Source organism: Aethalodelphis obliquidens, unplaced genomic scaffold (genome assembly GCF_003676395.1).
Source record: "Aethalodelphis obliquidens isolate GAN/ISIS:26980383/991018 unplaced genomic scaffold, ASM367639v1 scaffold14, whole genome shotgun sequence".
Classification (NCBI taxonomy): Eukaryota; Metazoa; Chordata; class Mammalia; order Artiodactyla; family Delphinidae; genus Aethalodelphis; species Aethalodelphis obliquidens.
The window spans coordinates 38,757,057-38,781,119 of NW_020837958.1; the positions used below are offsets into that span (position 1 = coordinate 38,757,057).

Genomic DNA, 24,063 nt, shown 5'->3' on the forward strand with positions numbered 1-24,063 from the left:
ATGCAGAAAAGGCTGTAGACAAAATTCAACACCCATTTATGATAAAAATCCACCAGAAAGTAGGCATAGAGGGAACTTACCTCAACATAATAATGGCCATATATGACAAACTCACAGCCAACATCGTTCTCAATGGTGAAAAACTGAAACCATTTCCACTAAGATCAGGAACAAGACAAGGATGCCCATTCTCACCACTATTATTCAACATAGTTTTGGAAGTTTTAGCCACAGCAATCATAGAAGAAAAAGAAATAAAAGGAATCCAAATTGAAAAAGAAGAAGTAAAGCTGTCAGTATTTGCAGATGACATGATACTATACATAGAGAATCCTAAAGATGCCACCAGAAAACTACTAGAGTTAATCAATGAATTTGGTAAAGTAGCAGGATTCAAAATTAATGCACAGAAATCTCTTGCATTCCTATACACTAATGATGAAAAATCTGAAAGAGAAATTAAGGAAACACTCCCATTTACCATTGCAACAAAAAGAATAAAATACCTAGGAATAAACCTACCTAAGGAGACAAAAGACCTGTATGCAGAAAACTATAAGACACTGATGAAAGAAATTAAAGACGATACAAACAGATGGAGAGATATACCATGTTCTTGGATTGGAAGAATCAACATTGTGAAAATGACTCTACTACTCAAAGCAATCTACAGATTCAATGCAATCCCTATCAAACTACCAATGGCATTTTTCACAGAACTAGAACAAAATATTTCACAATTTGTATGGAAACACAAAAGACCCCGAATAGCCAAAGCAATCTTGAGAAAGAAAAATGGAGCTGGAGGAATCAGGCTCCCAGACATCAGACTATACTACAAAGTTACAGTAATCAAAACAGTATGGTACTGGCACAAAAACAGAAATACAGATCAGTGGAACAGGACAGAAAGCCCAGATATAAACCCCTGCACATATGGTCACCTTATCTTTGATAAAGGAGGCAAGAGTATACAATGGAGAAAAGACAGCCTCTTCAATAAGTGGTCCTGGGAAAACTGGACAGCTACATGTAAAAGAATGAAATTAGAACACTCCATAACACCATACACAAAAATAAACTCAAAATGGAGTAAAGACCTAAATGTAAGGCCAGACACTATAAAACTCTTAGAGAAAAACATAGGCAGAACACTCTATGACATAAATCACAGCACAATCTTTTTTAACCCACCTCCTAGAGAAAGGGAGATAAAAACAAAAATAAACAAATAGGACATAATGAAATGTAAAAGCTTTTGCATAGCAAAGGAAACCATAAATAAGACAAAAAGACAACCCTCAGAATGGGAGAAAATATTTGCAAATGAAGCAACTGACAAAGGATTAATATCCAAAATATACAAGCAGCTCACACAGCTCAATATCAAAAAAGCAAACAACCCAATCCAAAAATGGGTAGAAGACCTAAATAGACATTTCTCCAAAGAAGATATACTGATTGGCAACAAACACATGAAAGGATGCTCAACATCACTAATCATTAGAGAAACGCAAATCAAAACCACGATGAGGTATCACCTCACACCAGTCAGAATGGCCATCATCAAAATGTCTACACACAGTAAATGCTGGAAAGGGTGTGGAGAAAAGGGAACCTTCTTGCACTGTTGGTGGGAATGTAAATTGATACAGCCACTATGGAGAATAGTATGGAGATTCCTTAAAAAACTTAAAATGGAACTACCATATGAACAAGCAATCCCACTAGTGGGCATATACCCTGAGAAAACCATAATTCAAAAAGGGTCACGTACCACAATGTTCATTGCAGCATTATTTACAATAGCCAGGACATGGAAGCAACATAAGTGTCCATCAACAGATGAATGGATAAAGAAGATGTAGCACATATGTACAATGGAATATTACTCAGCCATAAAAAGAAACTGAGTTGTTTGTAGTGAGGTAGATGGACCTAGAGAATGTCATACAGAGTGAAGTAAGTCAGAAAGAGAAAAACAAATACCATACACTACCACATATATATGGAATCTAAAAATTAATAATAATGGTTCTTAAGAACCTAGGGGCAGGACAGGAATAAAGACACAGACATAGACAATGGATTTGAGGACATGGGGAGGGTGAAGGGTAAGCTGGACAAAGTGAGAGAGTGGCATGGACATATATACACTACCAAATGTAAAATAGATAGCTAGTGGGAAGCAGCCACATAGCACAGGGAGATCAGCTCAGTGCTTTGTGTCCACCTAAAGGGGTGGGATAGGGAGGGTGGGAGGGAGACACAAGAATGGGGAGATATGTATAGGGAGGATATATGTATATGTATAGCTGATTCACTTTGTTATAGAGCAGAAACTAACACACTGTTGTAAAGCAATTATAGTCCTGTAAAGATGTTTAAAAAAAAATCTTTGATATAGGAGGCAAAAATATAAAATGGGAAAAAGACAGTCTCTTTAGTAAGTGGTGCTGGGAAAGTTGGACAGCTGCATGTACATCAGTAAATTTAGAACACATCCTCACATCATACACAAAAATAAACTCAAACTGGCTTAAAGATTTAAACATAAGGTATACCATCATAAACTCCTAGGAGAGAACATAGGCAAAATATTCTCTGACATAAATCATACCAATGTTTTCTTAGGTCAGTCCCCCAAGGCAAGAGAAATAAAAGCAAAAATAAACAAATGGGACCTAATCAAACTTACAAGATTTGCACAGCAAAGGAAACCATAAACAAAATGAAAAGACAACCTCTGGAGTGGGAGAGAATATTTTCAAACAATGCCTCTGACAAGGGCTTAATTTCCAAAATATATAAACAGCTCTTATAACTCAACAACAACAAAACAAACAACCCAAACAACAAAATGGGCAGAAGACCTAAGTAGACATTTCTCCAAAGAAGACATACAGATGGCCAACAAACACATGAAAAGATGTTCATCATCGCTAATTATTAGAGAAATGCAAATCAAAACTAAAATGAGGTACCACCTCACACCAGTCAGAATGGCCATCATTTAAAAGTCTACAAATAACAATTGCTGGAGAGGGTTTGGAGAAAAGGGAACCCTCTTACACTGTTGGCAGGAATGTAAATTGGTGCAGCCACTATGAAAAACAGTATGGAGGTTCCTCAAAAAACTAAAAATAGTGTTGCCAATGACCCAGCAATCCCACTCCTGGGCATATACCCAGAGAAAAGTATAATTCGAAAGGGCACATTTACCCCTATATTCACAGTAGCACTATTTACAATAGCCAAGATATGGAAACAATCTAAATGTCCATCAACAGATGAATGGATAAAGATGACGTGGTATATATACAATGGAATACTACTCAGCCATCAAAAAGAATGAAATAATGCAATTTGCAGCAGCATGGATGGACCTAGAGCTTATCATACTAAGTGAAGTAAGTCAGAAAGAGAAAGACAAATAACATATGATATCACTTATATGTGGAATCTAAAATACAATACAAATCAACACATCTATGAAACAAAAAAAGATTCACAGATATAGAGAACAGACTTGTGGTTGCTAAGGGAGGTGGGGGGGAGGGGAGGAAAGGAATGGGAGCTTGGAATTATCAGAGGCTAACTGTTATATACAGGATGGATAAACAACAAGGTCATACTGTATAGCACAGGGAACTATAGTCAATATTCTGACAAACCAAAATGGAAAAGAATATGAAAAAGAATATATATATATATATATATATATATATACACACACACACATATATATGTATGTATATATGTATGTGTATACATAAATAAATATGTGTGTGTATAACTGAGTCACTTTGCTGTAAAGAAGAAATTAATGCAACATTGTAAATCAACTGTACTTCAATAAATTTTTTTAATGAATATAAATAAAAACAAAGATTTTAGACCAAAAAAATAGAAAAAATTAATCAAACCAAGATCTGGTTTCTTGAAAGGATAAATATCAACAAACCTCTGGCCAGGCTCACCAAGAAGAAAAGACAGAGGACCCAAATAAACAAAATAAGAAATGAAGGAGGAGAAATAACAACCACTACCACAGAACTACAAAAAATTATAAGAGTACACCATGAACAATTATATGCCAACAAACTGGACAACCTAGAAGAAATGGACAAGTTTCTAGAAACATGTAGCCCACCAAAACTGAATCAAGAAGAAATAGATAATTTGAACAGACCAATCGCTAGAGGTAAAATTGAATCTGTAATTTTAGAAGGAAAAAAAAAAACTCCCTGCAAACAAAAGATTAAGACTGGATGGTTTAACTGGGGAATTCTACCAAATATACAAAGAACTTAAACCGATCCTGCTCAAACTCTTCCAAAAGATTGAAGAGGAGAGAACACTCCCAAAGTCATTCTATGAAGCCACCATGACCAAAACCAAACAAAGACACTACCAAAAAATAAAAGGCCAATATCTTTTATGAATATAGATGCAAAAATTCTCAATAAAATATTAGCAAACTGAGTCCAACAACACATAAAAAGGATCATACACCACAACCAAGTTGGATTCATCCCTGGGTGACAAGGATGATTCAACATATGCAAATCAATCAATGTGATACATACCACAACAAAAAAAGACAGAAACCACATGATCATCTCAATTAGATACAGAAAAAGCATTTCATAAAATTTAACATCCATTCATGATAAAAACTCTCACCAAAGTGGGTATAGAAGGAATATACTGCAGCATGATAAAAGCTACTTATAACAAATCCACCACCAACATAATACTCAATGGTGAAATACTGAAAGCCTTCCTTCTAAAATCTGGAAAAAGACAAGGATGCCCACTCTCACCACTGTTATTCAACATAGTACTGGAAGACCTAGCCACATCAATCAGACAGGGAAAAGAAGTAAAAGAGATCCAAACTGGAAGGGAAGAGGTGAAATTGTCATTATATGCAGATGACATGATACTATATATAGAAAACCCTAAAGACTCCACACAAAAACCACTAGAACTGACAAACGAATTCAGCAAAGTAGCAGGATGCAAGATTAACAAACAGAAATTGGTCACATTTCTTTACACTAACAATGAAATATCAGAAAGGGAAAGTTTAAAAAAATCCCTTTTACAATCACATCAAAAAAAAATATGTAGGAACAAACCTGACCAAGGAGGTTAAAGATTTGTATGCTAGGAATGAAAAAACATTGATAAAAGAAATTGAAGGTGATTTTAAAAATGGAAAGATATCCCATGCTCTTGGATTGGAAGAATTAATATTGTTAAAATGGCCATACTACCCAAAGCAATCTATAGATTTAATGTGATCCCCATCAAATTACCCATGACATTTTTCACCAAACTAGAGCAAATAATCCTAAAATTTATGTGAAACCATAAAAGACCCAGACTTACTAAAGCAATCCTGAGGGAAAAGAACAAAGCTGGAGGCATAACCCTCTCAGACTTCAGACAATACCACAAAGCAACAGTAATCAAAACAGTGTGATACTGGCACAAAAATAGACATATGGATCAGTGGAACAGAACAGAAAGCCAACACACTTATGATCAATACATCTTCAACAAAGGAGCAAGAATATACAGTGGAGAAAAGACAGTCTTTTCTGCAAGTGGTGTTGGGAAAGCTGGACAGCTACATGCAAATCAATGAAGTTCAGAATACTAACTCACACCATACACAAAAATAAACTCAAAATGGCTTAAAGACTTAAATATAAGACATGACACCATAAAACTCCTAGAAGAGAATATAGGCAAAACTTTCTCTGAAATAAATTGTAGCAATGTTTTCTTCAGTCAGTCTCCCAAGGCAATAGAAATAAAAGTAAAAATAAACAAATGAAACCTAATCAAACTTATGAGCTTTTGCACAGCAAAGGAAACCATAAAGAAAACAGAAAGACAGTCTATGGAATGGAAGAAGGTATGTGCAAACAATGCGATGAAAAATGGCTTAATTTCCGAAATAAACAAATAGCTCATACAGCTCAGTATCGAAAAAACCAAACAACCCAATCCAAAAACTGGGCAGGAGACATAAACAGACATCTCTCCAAAGAATATGGATGGCCAAAGAAAAAAACCAAACAACCCAATCCAAAAACTGGGCAGAAGACATAAACAGACATCTCTCCAAAGAATATGGATGGCCAATAAGAGGCACATGAAAAAATGCTCAACATAGCTAATTATTAGAGAAATGAAATCGAAACTACAATGAGGTGTCACCACACACCAGTCAGAATGGCCATCACCAAAAAGTCTACAAATGTTAAATGCTGGAGAGGATGTAGAGAAAAAGGAACCCTCCTACACTGTTGGTGGGAATATAAACTGGTATAGCCACTATGGGGAATAGTGCAAACATTCCTTAAAAATCTAAAAAGTTGCCATATGATCCAGCAATCCCACTCCTGGGCATATACCCAGACAAAAGTATAGTTCAAAAAGGTATATGTACCCCTATGCTCATAGTAGCACTATTTACAATAACCAAGATATGGAATCAACCTAAATGTCCATTGACAGATGAATGAATAAAGATGTAATATACAGATACACACACACACACACACACACACACACACACACACACTGGAATACTATTCAGCCATTAAAAGGAATGAAATAATGTCATTTGCAGCAACATGAATGGACCTAGAAATTATCATACTAAGTGAAGTAATTCAGACAAAGATAAATATCATATGATATCACTTATATGTGTAATCTAAAAATATGATACAAATGAACTTATTTACAAAACAGAAACAGACTCACAGACATAGCAAACAAGCTTATGGTTACCAAAGGGGAATGGGAGGAGGGATAAATTAGGAGTTTGGGATTAGCAGATACAAACTACTATACATAAAATAGATTTTTTTAAAAAGTCCTACTATATAGAATATGGAACTATATTCAATATCTTGTGATAAACTTTAATGGAAAAGAATATGAAATAGAATATGTGTGTGTGTGTGTATAAATGAATCACTTTGCTGTACACCAGAAACAACCACATTGTAAATCAACTATATTTCAATTAAATAAATAAATAAGGCAAATGGCTAAAGTGTACATGGCTGCAAACCTACCCAGCCTCCTGTGATATAAGTGTTCAGTCAGAATGATAGAGTTCACATCTCAAAAATGTCAAGTAGATGACACCAATAAAATTAAGGGCTCTGTGAAACTATCACCCCAATCTATGCCATAAACATATCCATCACCTCCAAAAGTTTCCTCTTGCCTTTTTTATTTATTATTAGTTTTATATTTGATAGGAACACAAGATCTACCCTCTTAGAAAATTTTTAAGATACAATATAGTATTGTTAACGACAGGGACTATGCTGTACGGTAGACCTCTTATCGCCAAACCCATCAAGTTGTATACACTAAATATGCACAGCTTTTAATATGCCAATCATACCTCAATAAACTGGCTTTTTAAAAAAAAATGAATCAATAAAAAGAACTCCCCTCAGGAAGGAAGAAAAAAAATAATAAAGCCCTGAAAGATAGGAGCTGTTAATGCTGAAGGAATTCCTTTCCTTGTCTCATGCGTGGGAATGGCTCACCCATCATGCAGTTACTAAGTAGTGACATCAAAATGTGAAAATTAATATTTAAATCTTTATTAATCATACCTGATAGGGTTGGCAGTTTTAGAGACAGACATTTTGTAAATCCTAGGTGAAATTCTTTCTTAAAAAAACAATGGAATCTAGCAACAAATGTGGACTTTTTCCTCATGTGGGCTCTAATGCAGGCTCAGAATGTGGCCCTAACCATAATTTCAAATATCAATACTTAATCATAAGAAAATCTAAGTGGACAGTGAGGAGCTTTCCTGGGCTTGGCAACACCAAACTTTCTCTCTAGCTCAAAGCAGAGACACACATGAAGAGAACCAAAAGAAAGTTGCCACTCCCTAAGGTGTAAATAGGTGCTAAGTGAACTCAGCAGGTACAGTATTATCCTACGTGTTTCCCACCAACCACTCCCCTTTTCTATTTCTTGGTATATGAGCTGGTTAATATTAAATGTGGGAGAAGAGGGCTAGTATTAAGGTGAATATAGCTTACTTACACATAATATTCTTATTATACATAATAGAATAGAAATATAGTTCTTCCTTAGGTTTGAAATGAAATGGGTCGGGGTAAAATCCAGTGGGGAAAAGGATAGAAGTGCCTGCACGAATAGATACGCACACACATCTTCTCAGTGAGTCCCCTAGGCAAGGAGATGTTACAGTATATATGAGTATGAAATAGTTCAACTCTGATCAGTGCAACAAGAGGATTACCAAGATGATACTTCTATATGCTTTCCAATGATCTCAGTCCCCCAAAACTGTAATTATAGAAGCTGATGCTGCCCCACAAAAGGCTCAGTGGTAAGATCTGAAACATTCAGAAACCTCAAAAGTTAACTCCACCACTAATCCTCCCCGAGATCCAGGTTGACCCACAGGGGTTGTGTGCCACTGTGTCCTTCTGCTGCTCTACGATACATCAACCCTTTTCTGCTGGAAGCGCTTTAGGAGGCCCTGACGGATCTGCTTAGACTTGATGCAGTAGACAATGGGGTTCATGAAGGGCGGAACCAAGAAGTGCAGGTTGGCCATAAGCACTGCCAGAGCAGGGTAGCTGTGCTTCTCTACTCGGTGCAACACAGACAGCCCCAGTTTGGGCGAGTGAAAGATGAGAACAATGCAGAGGTGTGAGACACACGTGTTGAGTGCCTTTAGTCGTTTCCCAGGTGATGCAATGCTCAGCACAGTCCGTAGGATCAGGGCATAGGAGCGTATGATGAGGGAAGAGTCAAAGCCCAAAGAGAGGAGGATGGAGACCAGGCCAAGCAGGCTGTTGACCTGAGCTTCTGAGCAGGCCAAACCCACAAGGTCACGTGAAGGCAGTAACAGTGAGAGGGTACACTGATCTGGGGAAAGAGCAGACACTGCAGGAGGATGGGTCCTGGGAGATTGAGCAGGATGGCCCTCACCAGGATGGCAGGCCCCACTTTGGCCATGGCTGAGTGGGTAAGAACTGAGGCACAGTGCAGAGGGTCCCGGATGGCAACAAAGTGATCAAAGGCCATGGCCAGCAGCACACCAAACTCCACATAGGTGAACGTGTGGATGAAGAACATCTGTGCCGCACAAAGATTGAAGGGCAGCTCACCAATACCCAGCCAGAAGAGCTGCACCGTGGTGGGGAAGATGGAGGCCCAGAGGCCCAGATCAGAGGCTGCCAGCATGGACAGGAAGATGTACATGGGTTCGTGTAAGGCTGGATCTGTGCAGATCAGGAAGAGGATGATACTGTTACCCAGGATGGAAACCACACAGATGAGGTTGATGGGGATGGAAACCCAATGATGAGACACTCCTAGACCTGGGAAGCCAGTGAGGAGGAAGGTAGAATAACCAGAAGTGCTGGTGTTGCAGGAAAACATAGTGATTCCAGGAGGGAGCTGTCCACCCTATATGTAAGAAACATTCATTCATTTGATCATCACTTATAAAGTCCCTACCAAGTACTAACGGCTGGAAAGGAAGAGCTGCCCCGTCACCCTTTCTCAGGCCATGAGAGAAAACTCATTCCTCTGAGGAGCTCCATTCCCTCCATTTTCTGTATAATTTAATCTTCTCCTTGAATAAAGTGATATTGAATAAATTTTATGAGCTAATCTCTGCTTATTGCTTTAGCCTCTCAGTATCTATTCTCTCTTTGGCCTAAATAAACAACCTCCTTTCTCACTTAAGCTATACCCAAAAGCCTATCTCCAGACTGTATTCTCAAAATAAACAATGAAGAAGGGAGAGTAATTTTCTGTTTAAATTTAGTATGATGTTAGGAACAAGCAGTTTAGACTCCATTTCTATTTATTCTTAGAGACAGGTTTTCCATAGTGTGACCTACCTGTTAACAAAAGAGACACATTCAGACAAATGATGTATTTTCAAAACCACCCTCTGAGGAGGCTGGTTGTTTTTTCCTCTGGCACTGTTAAAGAACCAACATTTTCTGTGTTTCTTTTCTGGAAAAGCCTTTGGAGCGCAAAGGTTCTATCCAATGTGCTCAATAGTGACACATTTATCTCCCGTGAAGGTGGGTTGGCCTAGAGGAAGTATTCAACAGTTATTTGAAGCTAAATCTGGTAAACAAGATGGGAACTGAGATGAATTCACTTTTGTTAAACTCCTTCTTACCCAATCCCCCCTCCACCTCACTGGCTGCTTAAACTTGTACATTTTCTTCTGACCTTGCCTTTGAGACAGTCCTATGGCCATGGGCTTAATTAGAAGGCACTTTTCTCTTAAATATCTTTTTTTTTCATCCCTCTTATCATAAAAGCTGTTATGACAGCACCAAGTGCTTTGAAGTTCTCCAGAGTTGGGGGCTGGAGGGTGAAGCTGACAGGTCTTGAGGGGCATCACCTACAGAGCCAGGCAGAGAATCATGAGTTTCCAGAACCCCAGGGTTGATAACATTTAGCAAGGAGCCCAGAGTATAGTGTGTAAGCTCATATATTCCCATTACTTCACATAACACTTTTGGGCTGCAAAGCCTCTCCAACTTCTTTCCTCTGCAATGGGAACGTTTGTCTCCATTTGTCTATTAAGTATCTTCACATTGGTGTGCATTGTAAACTGAACGTCCAGCAGAACCACAAATTATAATTCCCCTTTCCCCCGAGTTCACCCTCTAAGACCTGTTGGGCCTTCCTCCCTTTCCTGTTATCCATGAAAACTCCAGGAAAACAAAACAAACAAACAAACTAGAATCTCTTTTCACTCTGTAATACGTTCCCCAAGTCAACTTTGAACTATCCCCTCCTTTCAGATCCCAATGAAAATAATCTAGCCCAAATCACCATCATTTCCCTTAATATTATAACAGCCTCCTAACTATCCCACTTTCTTCAGTCTTTCTGTATTCTGATTCACCTTCTAAATTTCCATTCGAATCATGATCAGAATACTGAAGAAAAGGCAAGCATGGACATGGAAATGAGTATGTACCTGGGGAGGAAACACAGTGATCATATTTGCTTCAGGAATATATCTCCTACCATAACTTTAATGATCCTCACTGGTCCCTGATGCTTCAGGATCAGGTCTAAGTAAGATCTTTATACTGGGTCCAGAAGAGGAAGGACCTTGTTCATCCGACATCTGTAGCCTATACAGTCACCTCTCCCCTAAGTCTTATAAATGCTACTCATAAGCTATCATTCTACTCATCAAACTTACCATATTTGATAATTCTTAAAATGTCTTTTTTGTTGAAATATAAAATACACATAGAAAAGCCTACATCTCCTAAATGTAAAACTTGATGAATTTCCTCAAAGTGAGCACACCCACGTAACAAGCACCCAGATCAAGAAACAGAATATTGTCAGCCTCCCAGAATTCCCTTGTTACCCCTTCCAGTCACTCCATCCTCTCAATGATAATCACTATCCTGATTTTGCCTGTATATGTCATGCATTATCTATATATATACTCTTTCCTGTCTGCCTCCCTCCACTCAACTTTATGTCTATTTATTGAAAGAAAGAATAGATGGTTTGATTTACGTTTTACAATCACCGTCTTACTAAACTGACTTTCCATTATGTGTCAAGAACTGTGCCAGGAAACAGCATATAGCAATGAAAGCTCACGTAAAGCAGGAGTCCCCTAAAGGAATGTGCTTATTTGTTCCACTATGAGCATGTGCGATTCCACCACCTGGTTTCTGATGATGATTATTCACAATGATAGTAAGAGTAATTGCTAGCATCTATTGACTATGTTCAGACACTGAGTAAGGATGTTCCCTACCATCTTCACAGTAAAGAGCCGAGTCTCGGGCTGAATAAGTTGCTGTTAAGCCAGAGTGAATGATCCTGATCTCAGCTCAGCCCTGATTCTCAAGGCCATGTGCTATCAGAAAGCTCTGAAACATTTCCCAAACCGTCAGGCAAGACATACATTACCTGATAGGCCGGAGCCCAAACAGAAAGGCTTTTTCTTGAGATGCAACTTAACCCATACAAAATAGCAGCTTGAGGCCCACCCGCGAGCAATGTTTTCATGGACTGTCATTCCATATGGCATCATATAGTTTTGCACAAAGCTTCTGTCCACAGCAGAGTAAAATGACACCCAAGTGCCCACAATCCCGCCTGAAAAATAGAACGGCCTTCTCAAGCATTTGGACCTTCTCAAGCAACTTGGACATCCTCTTTCTCTGTGGTCCCTAGAGATCCCTGCATCACTGTCCTGGGGTTAAATACACCTTGCCTTACCCTATTTTTTCCCCTTTTTGCCAGGTCTCTTGCTTTCTGATACTTCTTCAGGGTCCTAAGTTTATTTTTTTTTTACTAAATAATAGTAAGAGTCAGAAAAAAACACATTTGTCTTTTATAAATGCTCTCTACACCTATGCTTACTTAATCCTCTGACCCTGTGGTATATTTTCCCATTTTCTGATGAAGAAATTGGGTCTCAGAGAGGCTAAGTAACTTCCCCAAGGTCGTGATGTTAGGTGATAGATCCAGGATTTAAATCCAAGCTGGCCTAAAGACAAAGGCTACTCGCTTAACTGCTTCATAGAAGAAAAAGCAATTCTGGCGCTTTGTGGTTATTAGATCCTTTGTCCTCAGGATAATTTAAAGGCCAGTTTTTCTGTCCCCTCCCTCCAACCCCATCTCCCTTTAAAGCAGATGCAGAGGTTTGAGACCAGAGTGAAGTCATATGCTAAGAGAAGTGGCCTTCAAACCAGTCCAGCCAGGCCTCTCTGCTTCCATCACTCCCAGTTCTTCCAACATTTCCACACAGGATGTGGCTCATCGTCTGAATACAATGGCCAATTTACCTTGCACAGCGCACCTGCACCCAAGAATTCAGCAGTGTGTGATACAAGGGAGGCTGCATTCTCCTCCCCCTGTTCTAATGCTGCAGGGTGACAAGGAGTTCAACAAAAACTTGTGTGCTTATCATGTAAAAAAAAAAAAAAAAAAAAAGAACAATAACATTGACTTCACAGAGTGGTTGTGAACATGGGAAAGACTGTAAACTGTTTAGCACACAGTAGGCATTTATTAAAATGTAACAGTAAGCAGAGACACCTAGGATTTTCACGCCCCTTATCTCATGATGTCCACCTCCTTCCAAAGCCTGTGAGAGCCGCATAGCATAGGGAGATCAGCTCAGTGCTTTGTGACCGCCTGGAGGGGTGGGATAGGGAGGGTGGGAGGGAGGGAGATGCAAGAGGGAAGAGATATGGGAACATATGTATATGTATAACTGATTCACCTTGTTATAAAGCAGAAACTAACACACCATTGTAAAGCAATTATACCCCAATAAAGATGCTTAAAAAGAAAAAAAACAAAGCCTGTGAGTGGCGTCATCCCCTTTCCGTAGATGAGGCAATAGAGCCTCAGAGATGAGGAAACCTGTCAGTGACCCCACTAAGAGGAAGCAGAAGAGACTGGTTTCAAGAACGTCCCATTTGACTCCAAAGCTCATGCATCTGTCCATCTCTCAGCACTCTCCTCTCTAAAATCTTTGAAAATAATATTTGTCTCTTGAAATCAATATAGAGATTGAGAATACATACAAAGCACTTAGCATAGTGCCTGGCACATAATAAGCGCTTAAAAATAATAATGCTTGATATTTATCAAGTATTTACTGCCTTATGAGGTAGGAACCATTTCCATTCCCATTCTGCATATAGGAAAACTGAGGCACCAAGTGGTTGACTAACTTGTCTAAGATCATGAAGTAAGAAAGTGGATGAGCCAGGGTTTAAATCTAAGCAGTCGGATTCCAGATCCCACATTCTTTTTTTCCCTCTAATTTCTATTTATTTTAATTTTTATTTTATATTGGAGCATAGTTGATTTACAATGCTGTATTAGTTTCAGGTGTACAGCAAAGTGATTCAGCTATACATATACTATTCCTTTTCAACTTCTTTTCCCATTTAGGTTATTACAGAATATTGAGTCAAGTTCCCTGTGCTGTAACTTCAGAGCCTACATTCTTAAGCACTGTGTTATGCTGCCTCTGTCTGCTAGCTATGGTGGCTATTATTATGAAAGCTGCAAATTCTCATCCCCAAAGAAGATGAAATAGGATTACAGATTTATAAGATCTCATTTACCACTCCTACCTCCTCCCTGACTGTTTCTATGCATCAATCCTTGAAGTTCTAAGACTATAAGGGGCCCACGTGCATACTGACAATTTCTGTATCACACACTGCATGAGTTTAGTTACAGGCTTATGGCTTAGGAAGAAGCATGTCCTCCTCAAAGAAGTAATCTCCTGAGAAAGCAAAAGAAAAACGCGATAAAACTACCTGCGGGAGGAAACAATGAAAGAAAGAAAGAGATGGAGAGAGAGAATCAATGCATAGCAGACCCTTTCAAGGATGAGTGAAAAAAAAAATTAAACTACACTCTCTGCCCCTCCACCATTTTACTCATCCAGGTTCCAGAAGACCAGGAATAGTGCAAAGATTATATTTATCTAATCAAGGAAGTCTGTCCCCAGATGGTTCAAGGCCAAATTATGAGCCACCAAAAAGATATGACCCAGCTTAGAGAAAGCTAGAGACCCTCTTCCCACAAGAAGAGTCCTATGGCAACTAATGCCCAAGGGGATGTAAGGCTTTAAGCCTCTGGATTTGCCAGCTGAGTCCTGGGACTGAAGAAGCCCCAGGCCTAGGGCCAAAAGGGAGGTTACAGAAAAATAGGCCCTGACACTGCAGTCCTAGCCTAGCAAAAACTATCAGGAGACGGGGATCCAAGTTTTCCCCAAGCCCTTGATACTGTTGTGCTTTAGCCAAGATTAGCTCTAATACTTCTGCTCGGAAATGAGCTTAGCACAAACCTGTCTAGGTCGGGCACCTGTAACTGGGAAGCCACTACCTGTCTGCAGGGGCTCTAGCTCCTCAGAAACAACTCGGACCCCCTCCATCTCCTGCTGCTTTCTAGAAGTGTTAAGCTTTATTATGTTCTAGGGCTGAAGAAGGAATGTGTGGAGAGATGTCCACCCCACACTACATATAAACTAAGAGTTGCTCAGAGGCTGCTACTTTAAGACAAGACTTAAATCCTGAAAGCTATCAATGAAATTTCAGTGAAATCTGAGTAAAACTGGAATTCTTCTAAAAGTCTTAGTTTGTTTACAGATTTGGGATCCATATACAAAAAAAAAAATCATGATTATTAAATAAATCTGATCCCATCAGTCTTTTAAAAATTCTTTTCTTTACTTGATCTCTTTAAATGTTTTTTAACAGGAGACCCCCTTCAAATCTGACTATGTAAGTGTTGCCTCATTTCAAAAGCTGTCAACCAAAATCCTTGATTAGATTTAACTGGTGAAGCCTGGTTATTTAGGAAGAGATGCCAGGGTCTGGAATGGATCAAGAATGTCTCTAGTACTGAATAATATTTAAGTTAAAATGGTAGATAGGTAAGTAGGTAGATAGGTAGAATCAATCTGGTTTAGAGGCTTGTTTGTGTAAATCACCAGTACCTGTGAAGACGTTGTAACACAGCCTTCTATGAGTCTCCCTCCAGGATTAACAAAGATAAATCTGCTAAGGATGTCTGATATGTCTGTAAATGTGATATCTCTTTAACTTCCTTGAATGTCTTAAATAGCATGAATAATGGATGTTCTATTAAAATCGTGAGTCTCGTCACATTAGCATTTCAGAGGTTGGGATAGGTTGGCATCTTACATATATCTTACCCAGGGTAGGCAGTACATAGTAGAAGTACGTGCTCCAGACCCAGACCGCCTGAGTTTAAATCCTGGCTTTACTACTGATTAACTCTATGACCATGGGCAAATTTCTTAACACTTCTCTGTCCTAAGGTTCTCACCTGTAAAAGAGAAATTTCTCGCACTGAGTTGTACTGAGGTTAAATAAGTTCACCAAGAATTCCTAATCCCTTAATGAACGTTAACTCTGATCAGCTGTTACAGAGCTACTAGCCTTCTCACCTTGAGTTAGCTAAGGAAGAGCTAGAAAGTGAGCCCTCCATGCCTGCTCAAACTTGTCAGAATATGCTGCCTAAGGGGAGGTTTGCTCACGCAGCTCGACCCCAAATTAAGGCAGAGTCTATCACTTATGACTATCTTTGCCCCATAATCAGAAGACCCACAGTAGGCTGCAGGAAACCTGTCAGTTTAAGCCTGTGCAAGGAGCAGCCCCTGCAGGGGAATCTGGGGAATCTGGAGCTTGTAGCGTCAGTTTGGCTAGTTGGTTGAGGACTGAGAAGGTTCAGTGTTTCCTTTTATCATGAGGTGACTATGTTTCTCAGCAAGGAACTGTCAAGCTCAGAAAGGACGTTGATGTGATAAGAACTCACTACCGATGCCCACCCAAGCCCATTATGTTATTAAAAGGAGGATGGCAAAGGCCTTGAGGTAACTCTCACCTCTCAGGTTATGGGAAGACCTGGAGGGTAGTTGCCTGCCCTGAGCAGAGACCATTTAGTGCTGCCCAGAGGAAGAAATGCTGGTGTAGGGCAGTGGCGCAAAGCCTCCAGGCTCAGTGCCCTCACCCCAGGCCCCAGCTCTGACACCCCGGTCCCGGCACTCACCATGGCTCCAGAGCTTGTGTCTCCTCTCATCTGAACCGGTGTTTGTGAAAAGCATTTTCTGCTGTGTCAATAAAGACCAGTACTTTATAAACCTCCTGATGGAGGTAGGGAAGTAACAGGTCTGCTGAGATCTGCGTGCAAAGCCAAGAGATTTTCATAGTTGAACTTCCTGAACCCCCTGAGTGCTGGGCCAGGCAGCCATGGGACTTGGAAGGAAGGATCAAGCAGTACATCCTGATGATCTCGCAGAGGGGCCGCCAGAGGAGACTACAGTACGCCTGCTCCTTCCCAAAGAGCCAGCCCCTAAGTAGCCCAGCGATAAATGGAGGCAGGTGGGGCCTAAGAGGATGGTTCTGAGACAGGCTGAGACCTGGGGCCCTTTGCTGCAGTGCTGCAGTGCTTGCACCTGGACACACCTCTCCTCAAGCAACAAAATACAAAGAAACTGTACGGAACTAAAAATAACTGCGTGTATGCCCAGATCGGGCAAATTCTGGACCCAAAAGTTACAAAGAGACCAAAAAAACCCAACTGCCACTTTTGAAGAGCCTGGAGCAAAAACAGGGAGTCGGGAGCAAAAGCAGGGTACTGAGCATGCCCCCTGCACACACCACCTAAGCAGTGGGCAAAACACCTAAGCCACCCCTCTGGCACGACCCCTGGACACACCCCTACCCTCACCCCATATAAGGAACAAACGTGCCCCCCACTTCAGGCAGCAAGCAAGGGAACCTGTTGTTTGTTCTCACTCCCCGCTGCTGCAGCAGGGGCCCCAATAAAGCCTTGCTTGAATTTCTTGTCTGGCCTCTAGTCAATTTCTATTGACTGGGGAAGGCCAAGAACCCTAGGTCGGTAATAGTTAGAGACTGGGACATAGTCTGTCCTCCTGCGGTAACAGAGGCTGCAAGGAATTTCCATTTCTAGAGAGAATGAGAAATCAGGCATGTAACCAAAGAGACATGTGTAAGTGCTTTAAAGGTGGAGAGTGTGCTGGAAAGGAGAAAAGTTTTCTATCTAACTTTATGCCTGTACCTAGGGAATGAAGGTGGTTGAAAACAGTTATAATGATGAAGCAACATCTCTCACCTGTTAATACCCTCAGGGATCATACATCAAGCATGATGTAGAAAAGCTGCGATCTATTTCTGGCTCTGTCACTCATCAACTGTGTGATAATGAGCAAATGACTTTAACTCCCTGAACCTTTCATGGTTCACTTGTAAACCAGGAATAATAATTATTTCATGGGATCGTGGTTAGAATTATATTACAATAGAAAGGCACTCAGAAAGGAACTTGACACATCATATAAGCTCCATACATACTCCCTTTTCCTTTCCAATAGGAAATTGAGAACAGGCTTCAGTAATCTGCCTGGACTCTTCTGCATTGTCCATCCCTATGCCACACTTCCTCCACCACTCACAGTCAGAGTTTTGGCTCTTTTAAAATAAACTTTTTATCTTGGGATAAATTTAGATTTGTGGAAAAGTTAAAAAGATAGTGTAGAGAATTTCTCTATACCCTTCACCCCGTTTTCTTAATGTTAACATAATACAAAAACATGGTACATTTGTCAAAACTAAGGGACTAATATTGGTACATTACTATCAACTAAAGTTCAGATTTTATTTGGATTTCACCAGTTTTCTCACTAGTGTCTGTTTTCTGTCTGTTCCAGGATTCAATGTAGGTACTATATCCCAATGAGTTATCATGTCTCCTTAGTCTCTTCTGGTCTGTGATGGTTTCTCAATTTTTCCTTGGTTTTCATGACCTTGAGAGTCTTAAGAAAGTTGGTCAGTTATTTTGTAGAAAAGCCATCCTCTCTTCCTTTCTCTCTAGCATGAAAAGAAGACAATGTAGAGGTGTCAGGCTACACTGCAGGAGGTCCTGACGCCTCTTTTTTTAAATTTAGTTTTATTTCTTATACAATTTTTAAAGGTTACTTTCCATTTACAGTTATTACAAAGCATTGTCTATAGTCCCTGTGTTGTACAATACATTCTTGAGGCTATCTTACACCCAGTAGTTTGTAAGCTCCACTCCCCCACCCCTATATTTCCCCTCCACGCCCACTGGTAACCACTGTTTGCTCTCTATATCTGTGAGTCCTAACTCCTCTTTATTCCACTCCAGGTTCCAGTGTTTCCTGCAGATTAGGGAACAGGGTATTTCCAGGTTCTGTCTGCTTGAGGCTATTAGCAGTTCCTGGGGTTTTCCAGGTGGTTCTTTCAACCAGGAGACCAATCTCTCTGTCCTCCATGGGCCACACCCCAATATAAGCCTTCCTATACCTATTACACACCATTTTTTCATTCATTGAAATTTTAGAAATTTTGGAGTTTCTTATATTTCAGTGTCTAGGGATAAAGAGATCATTTTTTAATGAATTCTTAACTGTTTGTTGAAATACTGACATCTCTCTGATGAATATTTTCTTTAGCTTTTCCAGTACCTAATTCTAGAATGCTTTCCTTGCCTTACAAGTAATAAATATGGCTAATGGAAGAGTCAGCTCTCAAATCAGGGATGGGATAAAGAATGATAAATGGAAGTAAGCAGGTGAAACTTAAGTATAATTCTATCTTCTTATGAGAGACTGCCCCCCATTCTACTCATTCTAAAATCTAAATTATCCAATATTATTTGAAATGGTTCACAAATTTGGGGTCCCTTTATTCACTGTGCTTTACCCAGAGATTAGATAGGCATCAATCCTATCCTCTAGTAGTTTATGCCTCAAAAAAAGAGTAAATGTGTGTAAAAACTAAACTGGTATATTACTCTCTCCTTTAGTAGACAAGGAGGAATAGGGAAGGCTTTATGTAAAAGAGGATGGTGTTTGAGTTGAGACTTTAAGGATACGTTGGCCTTAAATACATAAAAACAAAAGGCTTGCCTGGATTATAGTTAAGATCATTGTATATGGCATCAAGTAGAACTTAAACTCCTGCCTTTTAAACTAGGTACCCTGTGCCAGGTACCTAGACTCTAAATGCGTCAGCATCCATTCTATAAAATTGAGATGATAAGACTATCTAGAGAGTTATAAATAAGATGATATGTATAAAACACCGAGCCAGTCATTTGCATGTTTGCTCTCAAATATATCCCTTCTCCCTCTTTATTGCAAGAGGTTAATTCCTGAATGCTGGGTTTCCCAGGCTCCCTTGTGATCTGGTTTCTAACTGGGTTTAAGTATTGCAAATATTGGAGGAAGGTTGACCTGATCCTCTAGATGAACCTGAGGTATGATTAAATTAGTGACCTTTATTCAGCAGGCAGTGAGGGTAAGAAAAAAGAGAAGCAAGACAATCAGCCTTGGGGGAAAGGGAAGTGAGGCAAGGAAAAAATGCAAAACAATGCAATTCAATGCATTATCACACTGGATAATGATTCATAATGAGTTTCAAAAAAGACCTGACAAGCTCCTTGGCCAGTGGATTTGCTCATCAGAACTGCAAGAAGGAGTCTCATCTAGAAATAGTCCAGGGGAGAGAAAGGAAGGGAATTTATCAGTCCCACTCTCTCCTATCTCTCCTATCAATGTTCACCTCATGGAGAACTAACCCCCTGCACTTTTTGCTTGTGGCATTTGCCTATAACAGCTGCTCAGAAATCTGGATCCCACGCCCTGCAGCATGATGTCTCATCCAAATCCGACAGTGTGTGTATGGAGTGGTAACCCAGCACTGGTAGGGTGCTAAGAGAATAAGAGGGGGTTCTAGAGAATCTGATATGGTGCACAAGATTAGTATCCAATACATATCATCCCGCAAGACAGTGGTGAAGGAAAATCTTCCCAATGGACAAAACTTGAAGCAGGGGGTTGTCTGCTTTGCTCGAAAAAAAAAAAAGGACGAATTGATGTAGATGATATATATACCACCTTGACTGTGTCTTACAGGTTGGCCTGTGGTCCAGGGCTGAAAAATAAAAGATTCAAAGATTGATAACAAAGAGTTATGGATAGAAGTATGCATTGAATGTCTAGGAAAGGGTCCAGAGTGAAGATATTTTTGTCCCATGTGAATACACACCAGAGGACATACAACACAGAGAAGGCACTCAATAATCAGGTAATAATAAGGTAAATAAGATGACCCATCCTGTGGGTGTTGATCAACCTCTTCCCAGTCACATGCTGCTTGTTCAGTGGGCTCTTATACAAGTGTCTTTATCAGTAGTGGTAAACAGATAGCTTGAGGAGCAACCCATGCTCAGGCAGAGATTATATCCCTGCTGCTACCGACACTTGCGCCTAAAAGGCCAACTCTGAAGCCTGATTTTTCCCTATTTCTAAGAGAATCTAGACAGTCTTCTAGTGGAATGTTAATTACATTGAACCGACAGCAATTTGTCCTCACAAAATAGGTACTGTTCCAGAGACAGATTCATTTTCCATCTTACATTGCTTCTGCCAGCACCACCATTTTTAGACTTACACCGTCTGTGTATCCAACAATATCACCTGCAACCAGGGAACTGATTTTATTGTCCAAGAATTCTGATAGTGGGATTGCCCTGTGGAATGCAGTGGTGTGACAATGTACACCATCAGCCAGAAAAAGTTGGCCCAAGAAACTCTGGGATGTACTGCTGAAGGCTCAGGTATGGCAGCAATTTGGAAAGCCCACCCTATGATATAGGAAAGTTGTCCCATAAATTCTGGTACATGCTTAAAATCAACAACTAATATGTGATTTTTATATCCATTATAAACACACTCTTCAGAGAATCAAGAAGGGAGGTGGATGTGGCCCCTATTACCATCAAACTAGTAATATTTACAGAACATTTTCTTTCCACCTCCCCAACATAGGGCTCAGCACTGTTCGAAGGGTCTAGTAAAGAAAGGAGAAGCTCTTCCACCAGAGTAAGAAAATCTGTTCTAATAAATAGGAATTTGCCACTATCCCCTGGATCTTTGGGGATAGTGAAGAAGCCACTGAAGAAATAGAGGATGGGGTTTCTATACTAGCTGGAATGACATCCCTATTACCAAGAGAACTTGAGTTGCTGGTACATAATGGGGGCAAGGAAGACTATGCCTAAAACCTAAAATATGCATTGGAGAGATTCCTAGTTACCATTGTCCAGTAACAGTGGCCAATGCATTAAAGATAGGAACATTGATACTGAACCTTCAGGAATGAAGATTTGGGTCACCTTACTAGGAAAAGAACACTGAAGTACTAAAGTGCTGGCAGTGAATGAGGAGAATTTGGAATGAGTGGCAACTTCGGTCTTATAGCCAATTGCCAACGTGGGAACTGTTGCAGGCATGTATGCATTACGTTAATTGATCTGTGTGCATGTTATTGAACATTTGCCAAAGAAACCCTGTGGCGTATGTATTAACATCCTCATATGATAGATGAGGACACGGATGCTCAGAGAAATGGCATGTCACTAGTAAATAGCAAGGCTAGCACTGAATCCAGTCTGCCCTATCATGAGACCTGTGCTCTTTTCTACAGTTCTCCTCCCAACAGTTCTACTTCGTGCCTGCTGGAAACCACAGAGGGTCTGCAGTGACGTGAAGCAGCCATTTTCTGAGTGTTTTCAAACTCACATACAAGTCTCTTCTTCCTTTCATTTTTTCATTTGTTTGTTTGTTTGTTTAACTCTGTTTCCAACTTTGCTTTCTGGGACTATGTTCCTGGAATTAAGTCTGGGTACAGTGGCACAATTCGGACATTAGATATCACCTGAGAGCCTTTCACTGAGCAAATTCTCTTCAAAACAGAATTGGAAATTTCAAAGAAGCATGAAGTGTCTTTAGGTTTCCAAAATCTATAGAAAATATTAAGTGAAGTTCAACTGATGTTTTTACCTTAAGTTATACAGGGACCAAAAAAAAAAAAAAAAAAGAATGAGTAAGAAGGAATTGAGAATTCTTCTAGCCTTACCATCCTTCCTCTTTTCTCCTTCCTCCTCTACAGCCACATTTCTATCAGCTGCCCCTGCAGCCTCTGCCCGAACTATCAGGGCAGCCTGTTATCTCCTGGCTGTCCCTAAAATGAGGATTTTCCCTGGAACTTTAACTCTCATGCACTATGCCTACTGCATCACTTAAAGCAAGTCACCTCACTCCATTCAGCCTCTGTGTCCGTTCCTGTAATATGAGTAATAAACCCTGAATCGCTAAGTTGTTGTGTGACTTAAATAATATAACCTGACATAGCAGTGTTATTCACAATAGCCAAAAGACGGAAGCCACCCAAGCATCCACTGACAGATGAATGGATAATCAAAATGTATACCCAGACACTGGAATATTATTCAGCCTTAAAGAGGAAGGAAATCCTGTTACATGCTACAACATGGATGAACCTTGAGGACATTACATTAAGTAAAAGAAACCAGTCACGAAGGGACAAATAATGTATGATTCCACTTACATGAGGCACCTAAAATAGTCAAACTCACAGAAACAGAACGGTGGTTGCCAGGGTCTGAGGGGAGGGAATGGGAAATTATTGTTTAATGGGTACAGAGTTTTAGTCTGGCAAGATGAAGAAAGTTCTGTGCATGGGTGGTGGTAATGGTTATACAACAATGTGAATGTATTGAATGACACTGAACTATACACTTAAAATTGGTTAAGATGGTAAATGTTATGTGTATTTTTCCACAACTTTAATAATACTAATATAACAGCCAGAGAAAATCCCTAGCTCAGTGATAAGTGCACAGTTGGTGCTGAATAAATAAATGTCAAGTCCCTTCTTACCACTCACTGATATGATGCCACCTTGGGGTAATGCGAAAAAAATCTCTCTCCCCCTGATATTAAAAGAATATCAAGTCTCCTGGGCTTCCCTAGTGGCGCAGTGGTTGAGAGTCCGCCTGCCGAGGCAGGGGACACGGGTTCGTGCCCCCGTCCGGGAAGATCCCACAGGCCGCGGAGCGGCTGGGCCCGTGAGCCATGGCCGCTGAGCCTGCGCGTCCGGAGCCTGTGCTCCGCAACGGGAGAGGCCACAACAGTGAGAGGCCCGTGTACCGCAAAAAAAAAAAGAAAAAGAAAAAGAATATCAAGTCTCCTGAAAAGGAATGGTTTGGGGAAGTAGGAAACAGAAGGTGGCCTTTGCGGGAGAGCTCCGGGCACTCCTGTCCATCCAAACCTCCTTAAAAGCCGCTCCTGCACGCGGGCACACCACTTAGGCGTGGGGTGATGACCAGTGTCAGATAAAGCAGCATGACTCCTCCACGCAGCAGATAACGATATTTTACTCTCAGACAGTGAGGACACGAGAGGGAGCGCAAAGCGAGGACTAAATGCTGCGGAGCTTTCACTCAGCCCCAGCCTCCAAAAAACCCCGCCCACGGTCCCCGTCGCAGGCCGCACCTCAACCCCTCCTCCTTCCTCCTCCCTTTGCCCCTCCCACTCACCTCCTGCTCCGCCCCCCTCCCTTTCAG

General features: G+C 40.3%; 1 protein-coding gene across 1 annotated transcript; it reads right to left on the reverse strand.

Moving 5' to 3' along the window:
* Positions 1-8,518: 8,518 nt before the first annotated feature.
* LOC113625234 (olfactory receptor 51G2-like) lies at positions 8,519-9,471 on the reverse strand. Its single transcript, XM_027115714.1, is given in 2 exon segments — positions 8,519-8,922; positions 8,925-9,471. Coding segments are annotated over 2 exon segments (951 nt in total).
* Positions 9,472-24,063: the final 14,592 nt, after the last annotated feature.